Source organism: Blennius ocellaris (assembly GCF_963422515.1).
Source record: "Blennius ocellaris genome assembly, chromosome: 13".
Classification (NCBI taxonomy): domain Eukaryota; kingdom Metazoa; phylum Chordata; class Actinopteri; order Blenniiformes; family Blenniidae; genus Blennius; species Blennius ocellaris.
This window is the reverse complement of record NC_137662.1, coordinates 17,027,914-17,040,561: the sequence shown is the minus strand read 5'-3', so window position 1 is coordinate 17,040,561 and position 12,648 is coordinate 17,027,914. Positions and strand designations below refer to the sequence as shown.

At 41.4% G+C, this 12,648-nt stretch overlaps 1 protein-coding gene across 1 annotated transcript; it reads left to right on the top strand.

Moving 5' to 3' along the window:
• Positions 1 to 1,840: 1,840 nt before the first annotated feature.
• wnt8b (wingless-type MMTV integration site family, member 8b) lies at positions 1,841 to 6,617 on the top strand (the record flags this gene model as incomplete). The annotated part of the gene is made up of 6 exons (XM_080507150.1): positions 1,841 to 1,911; positions 2,633 to 2,666; positions 3,691 to 3,829; positions 4,323 to 4,448; positions 4,546 to 4,688; positions 6,048 to 6,617. The coding sequence occupies 6 exons, from the start codon at positions 1,841 to 1,843 to the stop codon at positions 6,615 to 6,617; spliced, it is 1,083 nt and encodes a 360-aa protein (XP_080363276.1).
• Positions 6,618 to 12,648: the final 6,031 nt, after the last annotated feature.

The window sequence follows — 12,648 nt, the reverse complement described above, 5'->3', positions numbered from 1 at the left end:
CAGATTAAGTGTATGCTGCTGCATCAATAATGCCACTTTCATAGATAGATAAATAGATAGATAGATAGATAGATAGATGGACTGACAGATGGACAGACAGACTTTGACTCAATTTATTTATTGCCATTCGGTGATTAAACAATGCAAGTCTAAGAATATTCAGTTCCCTTGGCTCAGGAATAAGTAGTATACAATAAAATTACTCGAAGTATAAACCACTACAGGCACATTATATCAGACGTGTTGGTCAGCAGCACAATAATGATAAATGAATAATGCATTGGTTTTATATTGCACTCTTCAGTACACAGCATAAATAAGAGCCGACCTGCAGTGAGTTTGGGGAAGAGAGTCTTGCATTGTAAAGGGGTTAAAATGTGTGATTATTTGCAGTTCAACTGCGTCATGTTTTGCAAGAAGATGCTTTTGCAGAATCTGATATATATATACATCTGCGAGCTATTTTATGGAATATCATCCCAGTGTACTTTACTCCTGGTAAAATTTTACATGAAACTCTAATAGAAAATAAATTAAGTTTAAAAATAATATTTGTCTTTATGCCATTTACTTGCAAAGCTCAATCGTCAACTGTTCACTATTTTATTTTTATTTGGATCTCAAACAACCAACTTTAAATCAATATATTACCTACATTTGTTGCATGTGATTGACTGACTTGCCTCGCTTCAATAAATTGTAGATTCTACTTCTGCTTTGGGAATTGCTTTGTGTAACTCCAGAAAAACTCAAACAACAGGATGGTCCCTGATTTTGTCTCCTCTCACTTGTCATTTCTCTTTAAACCTTAATCCAAAAACATCCCTCAGAAGTCCCCCATGCAAATCACTCTTTCCCTCTAATCCTAATTTGCACACAAGAAGATTGCAAAAGGCCTGCCTGTGGCAAAGGAAAGGGACCTAGAGGTCAGACAAGGTTACTGAGGAATAACCCTTCATCCAGTCTGGATTAGTCATGCAAATGTCCTATAGCAATCTGATCAATGGCCCAATCCTCCTTTTATTTTCTGGAGATCATGACTGGCAGACATGTTTGCTGTTAAATTCCTCAAATAGTAAAAAAAATAAAATAAAATTACTACCATCTTATTGACATGTTTCCATAAAAGGAGATAATGAAAATTAACTTGTAGATTATGGGTCAAAACCTGGTTTTATTTGCTTAAAAACAAAAAGGAAACGCATCTATTTCTTTCCATTTCATCTTGGAATCCCCATTTTATAAACAAAATGATATAAATTTAAAATACAGATTGTATGTTTTGATTTGACGTATTCAATAAGAGTGTTTCACCCCATGCGTAAGGGATTAACAGCCAATGAGTATCGGTCTTCAGGTTTCAAGGCACTGATTAAATCACACCTAAATCATGATTCATCTCCTCGACGACACGCCGAATCATTTTATCATCCCATCACATCGACAATTGAGCCATCGTCCCCTGATCCCCGACAATCATCTGTGAGAAATCTATTAGATAAACGTTCCTCCTCAGTGAGGGATCAGTGTTACACTTTCTCTGTGGGATTAAACAGATCTTCCCTTGCCGCTGAATGGAGGCAGGGAACCCAGCCTTGTCCGGCCCTGAAGGCCCAGGGTGCCCTTTTGATCACTTCACTCTCTCCTCGGTGCAATACTTCTGATTGGCCAGGAGAGCAAGACGGGGGAAAATCTTTAATTAAGCAGATAATCTCTTGTTGGGACCGGAGCAGCTCCATTTCAGAGCCCCCTCCTTGAATGTTAGAAGCCCTTCTTGGTGAAGTCCCTCAGTCTTGCTCGTCCGCCGTTACGCAGCGTGCAGAGACGCTCACCTGTCAGGATGTTCATGCACTGGGAGGCTCTCTATTACGTCTTCATTCTGCTGGCTCACATGAGATCCTACTGCTGCTGGTAAGAACGCTTTTAAATAGAAATTAAGAAACTTTTTTTTTTCTCCCCGTGTAACATTTCTATCTTCTCTCATTTGTTCTGAGATACTTAGTAACTAAATGTGTTAATACAGGAACATTACTAGCACCAATGATTTTGTTGCAAAAAAAACAAACAAACCATAAAAGTCCAAGCTGTCTATTTATTTATTTTGTAATTAGATATTTTATTTCAGGTGCATGGGCTACATCTTGACCTTGATTGTGGGGAACCCCAGTTCCAAGCCTGACTTAACAACAAGCCAAGACTTGCTGTGGCCCTGTGGATATTATAATATTTGTTTTGCCTGCTGTGTTCATACTCCTGAGTTTGAACTGCACCAGTGGTTTTCACATGAAAGGAAAGGCCTGCATGTCTTCCTCAACTATTATTTAAAACATTTATCCAAGACGTATTAACTTTTATGACAGTAGCCATGATGGCTTATTCGAAAGTCAACAAATGTATGTAAGTGTATACCCAACAGCATTATGTTGTGAACGCTATTGATTTTAAAACATTTTTTTTTTAATGATGCATATATTAAGGTGGAGTGCATCAATTCAAACCTTCCTCTGAGGATTGTATGACTGCCGGTGTCACAGTTTAACATGTTACAGGGTGCACTAATGAGAGATGTTAGCGGAGGAATTTGCAAAGGACACTGAGCTTCCTTGAGCGAATAAGCTGTCTCCTTTTCCAGGTCAGTGAATAATTTCTTGATGACTGGACCCAAGGTAAGCCAATTTTCTTTTGATCTTTTCTCCCAAAAGAAAGAGAGTGATAGAAAGCATGCTCTTTGTGTTATCTTACCTCAAGTGTATGTACAAGCTCCAGTACCTGTTTGCATGCCACAATGACAGTGATATTCTTTGGCTTTTGTGATTTTTCTCCCCCCTCGGTACACTTGACCTTATTCAGAGGCTCTGTGTATTCCCGGGTTGAATGTGTTAAGAGGCAAGGGCAGCCCTAGCTGTAGTGGGTGGTCATCATTAGTGAGCCGGACCCCTGTGAAAGAGGTGGTACTCCATTTCCCTGAAGGCCACTTGAGACATATTAGTTATATTATCATTCACACAGTCTGAACAAGCGATAGAGGCGCAGGCGAAAGCCAAGGATGGTGCACCCTGCTTTATGGAAGCTCAACAACTTCTTGTGCTCAGTTTAAAGAACAAGCTCACACTGAAATTGACCAGAGTACTTTCTGTATCTCCAAAACCTTTTTTACCCACCTTTTGAAACCTCCACCGTAATTTCGTGTTGCTGTGAACACTGCTTTAAAAAGACCCCAAGCAAAAGACTTCCCACAACCCGAGGAAGACAAAAGCAGGTCGAGGCTTGTTTTCAACGGCAATTTTTGCAAGATTCGACATGGCCAATCATCATTTAGCTCAGAAATGCTTTGAAGGATTCTCATACTTCTTTAAATGTATTTAGGATTTGCACCCAACTGCATAAATCAGACACGTTGAACCAGTTTTGGGGCTGCTCACAATTCTAACGTACAGCCATAGTGAAGAACTGATGATCTTAACGTTATGCTTTTCATACTTACTGGCTTGTATTATAGTTTAGGTTGCAATAGTTTGAATGCATGCCACAGATTTATTCTACTGCTAGTTGTACTACTAGTTATTCTACTACTGATCACTTCAAAACCTATCTCCTGAAATCCCATTGTGATTGTTGCCAGATGTGAAGCGCCTCGTTTGTGTTTTTGGCTCGATGTCATATAACATCATATGGTTGCTGCTGCTGCAGGCGTATCTGATCTACTCGAGCAGCGTGGCAGCGGGAGCTCAGAGTGGCATAGAAGAGTGCAAATACCAGTTTGCATGGGACCGCTGGAACTGCCCCGAGAGAGCTCTGCAGCTGTCCACACACAGCAGCCTGCGCAGCGGTAAGCCCTCAGTCCTCCAGGGGCCTTGCCAGCCTTACAACGCCTGCTCTAACTAGCAGATCGCACTCCAGTTCTATATCAGAATAATAGCTCAAGGATATTTCAACCATGTCTTTGCACTCGGCTTTTCTTGAATGTTGGCATCTGTATTATAAAGGAGGTGTATTCCCTCACTTACCACTGACGCTGGAAGTAAAACAAAAAAAGGGAGATCCCTTTCAAAACATATAATGGAATCAGCGCCACATCTTGCGAGAAACAAGGAGAAACAAAGCATGTGTTTAGAAATGCCAAATGACGCAGATTAGAGGCGAAACTGTTCATTGTTTGTCCAACAGTTTTCAAACAGAATACTTGGATGAGAAATGTAAAATTCAAACGGACAGTTCTGGTTTCTGTGAGGAAGTTGTAAAACTATGTTCAACATTCAAAACTCCCAGTAAGTGATTTCATATGATGAAACAACACTGTAAATGTGCATTTCTGCTTTCAGCAAATCGGGAGACGGCCTTTGTCCATGCCATCAGCTCTGCTGGCGTGATGTACACCTTAACCAGGAACTGCAGTCTCGGAGACTTTGACAACTGTGGCTGTGATGACAGCAGGAACGGACAGCGAGGTCAGTGAAAAGATTACACATTGTTTTTTTGTTGTTGTTTTTTTTTGAAGGTCTTAGAGCTGCACTCACTTCATGATTTACTTTCTTTTTCATCCAGGCGGTCATGGTTGGCTTTGGGGTGGCTGCAGTGACAATGTCGGCTTTGGAGAGGCCATCTCTAAGCAGTTTGTCGATGCTTTGGAGACTGGGCAGGATGCACGAGCGGCCATGAATCTCCATAATAATGAAGCGGGACGCAAGGTACAGTAGGTGCTGTTGATCTGTTCAGCCGTCCACCTCGGAAATGACAGATGAGTTTCAAGTGGGACACGCAAGGATCCATATGCAGTGGCACCATCTTTATTTGAACCTTACCGTATTTTAACTGGGTGGCAACTTACGTAAAACTTTGCAAATCTCTCATGGCCCTCCAACTGATTGCACCTTTTGAATCATTCTATTTTTTTTCCTGCTCCAAATTACATTGAGTGTGCCACCCAAGCATCTCTTTCACGTCGCTATAAGTGAGGTGCCACTCGCCTCTAATAATAACAGTGTGTTCGGTGTACCAGAAGGGCCTATTTACCAGTGTTGAATGCTCCTTATGACAATACCTCAACTCAGGAATCTCAGGATCACTGGTGCAAGCTTAATTAAAGATCCCGGGGAGCCAGACATTGCACAGCATTCTGTATTATTCTGCTTTTTAAAATAAGTGTTTAGTTTTATTCTTGCAATAAGGATCCCACGTTTATGTTGGTCTTTGTTTGGCCCTGAGGGTGTCTGAGGGGACCACAGGCATGCAGCTGAAGTGCTCTTTGTTTATGGTGCCTTTGCTCCCCCCTGTTGGACCTTGGGATCCCCACGGCACCTGGAGCATCATTGTAACAGAAAAAAATGGGGATAGAAAGAGAGAAAAAAACTCCTTTTTTATTTGTCCGCTCAATGGGACTCTCCATTGGGTCTTCTCACACTAGAAAACATGTTGATAATGAACATGTTAAATAAATACTCCTATTTATACTGGGTGGGACAATAAGTCTCATTGTGAAACTTTGATTCAGCCTCACCTCAACAGAAGGTTCATCCCCTCCTCGCGACAAGAAAAGTCCCTCTTTCAAACGACAGCTGTTTTGTGTCGGGCAAAGTCAGGAAAAAACACTGAGGGCAACAAAGATGCTCTGCAATGGAACCTCGAAGCTATCGTTTGTCCTTTTCATCCTATTCATTTTTTTTAAACTAACTGGAAAACAATGACAATACAATACCTTCATTTGGCGACACATCAATCAAAACTCAATGGATATTTTACGCTTACTTACCATGCTATCTCACATTTTTTGTCCTTTTACCATCGTTGAAAAAAATCGAATCCACTTGAATCTTACACAGTTCTCTTTTTCTGAATGAAAAAAAAAAAGATGCTTGCTATTTGAATGACTTCTATATAAACAGTTGTTTAAAATGTTTGCATTCAAGCTTGCGTTCGATGAAACAACACGAGAACACCTGGACGATTGTATGAGCATTTATTGGGGGTAGCACCAAGGCCCAGCAGCAATTGAAACTGATCATCTCCAATACATTAAAACCACCGATGTCCCCATTCTGCATCCGCAGGCTGTGAAGGGGACCATGCAGAGGACGTGCAAATGCCACGGGGTGTCGGGAAGCTGCACAACCCAGACCTGCTGGCTGCAGCTGCCAGAGTTCAGAGAGGTGGGGAACTACTTGAAGGAGAAGTACCACCGGGCTCTGAAAGTAGACCTGTTACGAGGGGCGGGCAACAGCGCGGCGAGCCGGGGAGCCATCGCGGAGACTTTCAGCTCCATCTCTCGCAAGGAGCTGGTCCATCTCGAAGACTCCCCCGATTACTGCCTGGAGAATCGCACTCTGGGCCTGCCGGGCACAGAGGGGCGCGAGTGCCTGAAGAAGGGCAAGAACTTGAGCAAATGGGAGAAGCGGAGCTGCAAGAGGCTATGTGGAGAGTGTGGACTGGCTGTGGAGGAGCGCAAGGCCGAGATGGTGTCCAGCTGCAATTGTAAATTCCATTGGTGCTGCGCGGTGAAGTGTGAGCAGTGCAAAAAGACAGTGACCAAGTACTTTTGCGTCAAGAAAGGAGGACAGAGGGGAAGGAACGAGAGTGCCAGCAGCCGGCGGAAAAACCTCCGACTGAAGAAGAAGCACTGAGCTTCTTCATCGTGTCGCGTTCGCGCACTGCTGCAGCTCCTGTCCGCACCCAGCAACTCGGTGCGCGTTCAGCTAGTGTGTACTTTCAACAAAAAAATTCTGAAAACGTGTAATGCCAAGTCATTTTGTTCCTTTTATGCTCTAAGTAAATGACAGTGAGGCGTGTGCAAAGCCACAGATTGGAGGAGACAAAACTTTCTCTTTTTCCTTTTTTTTTCTTTTTTCTTTTACAACTTTGTAGTATTTTTGGTATAAAAGTATTTAAGGTATATTTTTTTATACTTTTTACAACATTTTTTAAAGCTTCTGGGCATTTGAAGGTTTTTTTTTTTTTTTATTCAATATGTACCGACATAATTTATTTATTTTCATGCATACACAAAAATGTTGGGGTTAAACCTTAACAGTTGGATGAACGATATGGCTGATTGTGCAATGGGATCATTAACTGTCCAAATCAATCAGTTCTGAATTATATTACAACTCATTCTGTCATTTCCAGGCACATCGCGCTCTCCCATTGTTTGGTCCACCTTGATCTTTGCTGCCCTCTTGATGTATTTAATTGTACATAAAATTAAGCACTTTGTACTGTACATTGTTAATTTATTGCACAGCGTTTCCCTAGTTTTCCTATATTGATAGTTGCCCGTGCGGTTTGTTTTCTATTAAAGTATAACAATAAATCCTTGGCTTGTGTATCAATGCCTATCCTTCTTTAACAAACTCTTTGTGACAGTAATACTTTGTTGTTTGGAGTAAACACAGCCTCACTCTTCACATTGCTCCCACTGGGGTTAGGATACTCAGCAAACCAACAAGCACAGAAAACTTTTCAGCGTGCTCCTCTATCGTGCCTTTCTCAATTTCGCCTCAACAAATACCTCCCGTTCTCTCCCTCATCATTGGTAATCCTCAAAGAGCCTCCCTAACTCCTGAGCGCTTGGAAATTTCTTCACTGTTTAATACTAGTTTAATTAACTTTGTCCAGACAGAGTAGGGCCTTGGGGGTGGAGGGCATGAGGCAAGTTGCCCTTAAAAATCAGCCCGCCTCTAATTTTGTATGCTAATCTCCTTTTTCACACCGCCCTTCCTCAGGAGTGGGGGAAAGAAATGTTGGGAAAACTTTGGGTTGCCTGTGCAAGGCTTCCTGTGGCTGTTTTATTTCTGGGCCCACCTATTTGGATCCTTTCACTCCTCTAGGGCCTTCCTTTGCTCGATTTAACAATGAATGCAGAGCTAATCAGCTCTCTCGGAAATGCACCACTGTCGAGCAAGGTAATCCCTCCTTCTCTACTCTCAATGGGCCGTCGCCTTCTAAAGGACTTTGGGAAAAGGCTTTGCACAGATTCACACTGTTCACTCAAAAGAAGTTAGTTCAAGTATTGTGCCCAAACAAGTGGGTTTTATAAACACATGCTTGCCAGGATACTCACCCCACCTGCAAGTAAGAAGTGCCAGGCCCAGGCAGACTAGCACATGGCAGCCGAAGCCGAAGCCCTTCAGACAAGAAGCCACATGAAAGGGGAGATTAGAGGGCCCATTGAGAAGGGGGCGTTCATTTCTGCACCTTCCTCCTTTTACTCGGTGAAGTGTCAAGGAAACACCTTGTTGACATCTTATTTACCTAATAATGATCATAATCAAAACTCCTCTCTCCTCTGATGACCCATGGGCAGGCAGGATTGCTCTGCCTGGCATCCAACAAAACGCTCTCACCAACAAAAGATCCAGCATACCAAGCTTTTGCCCCGTGGCTCCGTGGAAGTTCAGCAATGTATTGTGTTCAAGTCTACAATGGACATCTCTTGGAGGCTTGAACACAATATATATATTGCTGAACTTCCACGGATCAAAAATATAATTACGACGATTATTTTGGGGTTAAATCGGTCAAACCTGCTGTGCATTATAGTGATTTTCAATGATTCCCCATCTGGCGTTAGCTGCCCTCTAACATCCTCGTGTAAAGAATAATCACTCGAAGAAAACCTTGCTGGCCAAGCTGAGAAATGTGTTTTATGAATCTGTGAGTCTAGTTTCAACAGTGAGCAACAGCTGGGCAAAAGGCAGCAGAGATAAAAGAGGGCATTGCTCTCGGAGGCAGCACGTGTCGGCCACTGCAGGACTGCAAATTCATGCCTACAGTGTACTCTTAGTCTTTGTGTCGTATATTGTGCACTCAGTCTCTGTCATCTTCTGCTTCCATATATATTATGTCTTTGTTCTGGACAACGTCTCCTGCGTTCCATTATAACAGGCGTGTGAAACAGCGCATAGTGGCAGTCATGATTGAAACATTGGATTCCCCCTCACCACAGAGAGTGACACGACCTCCGACCGAGGGGCCTGAACTTCCGTCTCCCAGGCCGGCCCTGCCATTTTCAATTTGCACGAGCACTTGAGTCCAAGGTGGCAGCGATAGACGCAGCACTGCCGGGATTCCAGCCACATGCTTTCGTTCAACAGCTTGTGGAATTAACTTGAACTTCTGATTTTGAAATGTTTTTTTTCTTGACTCAAGCAAAGGGTTTATTACAAACCAGATGTTTTTATTATTGTCTTCGAGCAAACATTTCACTTAAGCATTTATAGGCCACTTGGTCAAAATAATCAAGGGTTTGATTGAAGGGTGTTCCATGTTTTGTTTTTTTTATATTATCTAGTCATTTTTACGAACAAGTTTCATCCAAGAAAAACTGAAGACTATCACTACCTTTTGCTCACTGACAATCAACACCTGTTTCATTTGCACAATGAATGTGATAATATATTTTGTGAAAAAAATCATCTTCCTGAGCTTAGAAGTCGTGAGATGTACTTAGCAGGAACAAAACACAACGAGATGTTAATTTATATGTTAAGTGTCATCATCATTTTCCCAATTTTTAAAACTGATACATAAGATAAAGATTTTTGTGATATTCCGTGATTGTCTTTTAGAGGATGGAACAAACTACAGTCACTTGCATGATGAATGTATTAAATGATGACATGGATATGAAACAAGAATGTTGCTTGGGTCATTGTTTCTCCTTAAAGGCATCGTATTCACTTCAGCACATTTGATTTAAAATCATCTTCCTGTTTGGGCTGCTTTCAGTTGTAATTTTTCTATGTTTTATATAATTTATAATAATAATAATAATAATAATAATAATAATAATAATGATAGTTCCACATACAAATTAAAATAAATCCAACATAATTCATCTTTTATGAAAATATGAAAAATATTAAAGTTAAACATCTTTAAAATGCACAAATACACCTATATATATATATTTTGTATTGACAATACAACTGTTTCCCGAATAAATATGTTGGTTTGATGCTGATTTAAAAGTTTTGCTGATGTGTTTGCAGAGCTCAGTGGCTCTGCAGAGGCTGCGGCTTTCCCAGGTACGCTATCATCAGGTAGCTGGTGATACTGCAAACAATTAAAGCTGGGAAAATGACTTTTAATGCTTCAGAGAATCCCTGACTAATAGGATTTATGGCTTAAGGGTTTTGGACCCACAACACCTAGAGGGGCGAGGGTCACCGAGAATGTGAGAGAAAGCCATCACAGATGAGTGGTGCAGGCACCATGTGCTGTGGTTTACCTGAAGCAGTGAAATAATGAAATCTGTAGCTGCTCTTTATTCTTTTTGTGTGTGTGTCTTTTTAGTCATCATTGCTTGTTGCTACTGCCTGCTCTTGCAGTATTTGTAAGGTAAGCTCCACTTATCAGGAAATCATTGTAACAGTAGCTCCCCAAAGAGGGTCTTATCAGCTTGTCTTTATTTGTTGTGGAAGAGGCGGCACCGGCCCGTGTTTGTTTGTATCAGAGGGATTGAGATACAAGCTTATTGTGACTCGCCGGGGTTGTTCAGTCACCTGGCTGTGGGTGTCTGCAGAGAGCTGGAAGAAAGAAGGATCAGCTCAGCTCATCTCAGCTCAGCTCAGCTCACTGATGTGCACAGGAAACGCGGAGCATGGGAACCCAGCAGGAAGCCCCAAACCAGCTCCTGAAACGCAAATCTAAGCCTGACAATGGTCAAAGTGATTAATAAAGAGCATGCTTCCCCCATTTACTTTTGGACGGGCGTCGCATTGGGAAAATAGAGCCTTCGCTGAGCAGTCGACTGAGCAAGGTGCAGTGTACGCTGCATTTTGCTGTGTCATAGAAATCTTCCAGTGATCGATGCACCAGCGCAGAAGCTAAAGTATATCATAGTTAAATATTGGTTCTGTATTTGAAACGTGTTTGTTCAGCGCAGAGCCGTTGCCTGCGGCACTAAAGTGACTCGTGAGAAAGAAAGAAAAACGAAAAAAACTGTCTCTTGGTTATATACAGCGTGCACTCCCTTCGTAACATGTTTGCATGCCACAGCAGGCAAAGCACAGGTGGGACTGCACATGACAGAGACACTTCCAGGGTGTTTGTGTTCACAAAATTTGCATTTTTTTTTTGTGCTGTATCTTTGCAGATCGGAATCATGGTTAAATAAAAAATAGATATATTTATGAGAATTATACTGCAGAGTTCAAAAAGTCTCCACTTTACACAGTTATAAGCAAAGTCACATAAATGAGAAGCAGAGAAGCAAAGTGAAACATCCACACTTCTCCAGAAATATATATCCAAATCCTATATTTAAATTCCATCTATTCATCTTATTTACAACATTATCCAATTCAGGGTGCCCGTCTCAGGTTACAGAGTGCAAAGACAGGAAACAGCCTGGACGGGTCATCAGTCCATCGCTGGGCAAACACAGAGGCCACACTCACGTTCGCTGCCACGGGCAATTTAGAACCACGAGTTGCCGTAGAGGACCTGTAGAAAAATCACACACGTACAGGGAGAACATGCAAACATTTCAGACTCGATCCTATTAGGTTACATAATAACAGAAAAAAAAAAAAACAAGGCAGGGGCATGATTTGTCTTCTTGATGGAGAAGATTTTAAATCACCAGCCTTCATGCAGAAAGGAAGTCGTATGCAAACTGCAGCAAATACAGACGATAATGTTCAGCAACTCTAAATCCACAATTCGGCCCTCCCAAATGAATGCTGGTGTCCAGATAGACAACGACTGGAACTGCACCATTCAGATAATATAACATATCCTCATAGGAAAGGTAGTTATCGTAAACAAACTCTGTTCATCACTATAAATTTGCACCATAATGCCTAACAGTGAAATGTCATAAAGTATTTATGATATGTTTATATTCTGCTTCTACATTTTTAATGGAAGTACTTAAGCGTGCAGCATTGCCAGTTTTTTTTCTTATCCGTCATTCATTACTCTGAATCATCATTATAAGTGGTATTGATGGTATTGCAGATTATGAATTTATCACGGCATCTCTTATTTTACGAGATGATTTTGTGTTTTAAGTGAAAAGGAAGAATAACAAGTTAACCGTCCGACTGTCCGTGTCAGCAATCTTGCTTAGAATGACCAAGATAGAGAATCAGTCACATGCATTTTGGAGAATATTTCAACAGTTAAAAAGAAAATAAAAAAGATATTTGTGTTTTCTTTCTTTGGGGGGGTCCACAGGATAGAAATACAAGACTTTTTTTTAATAGAAACGACAAACAAATATACATTTTCTTCCTGGACAGAAAAAGGCTTAATGTAAGAACGTCACTATCCTCTGTTATATACACTAAGTACACTGAAGTTTCTTAAGAGTTGTAGGAAGTGTAGAGTTGTGTAGTTAATTACACTTGGTACAAAACAAGTGGTGGATCATTGACTCTGCACAAATCATTGAGAGACATGCCCAAAAAACAGGACTGTGTGGTGCCTATAGGGCAGGAGTCGGCTGTTGGCCAGCTTTACTCTTGAGAAACATTAACTCCATGGTGGGTTAATACAGCATCTGGATTCCTGTGAGACCACTTTCTTGTGATGTGTCTTTAATGATAGAAAGATCACATATGTAACCAATTGTGGGCTGGAAAAGTTCCACTTTCTTTAGAAATTCACATTAATGCATTTCCTCACTGAGTGATAATGGATGCCTTGGAT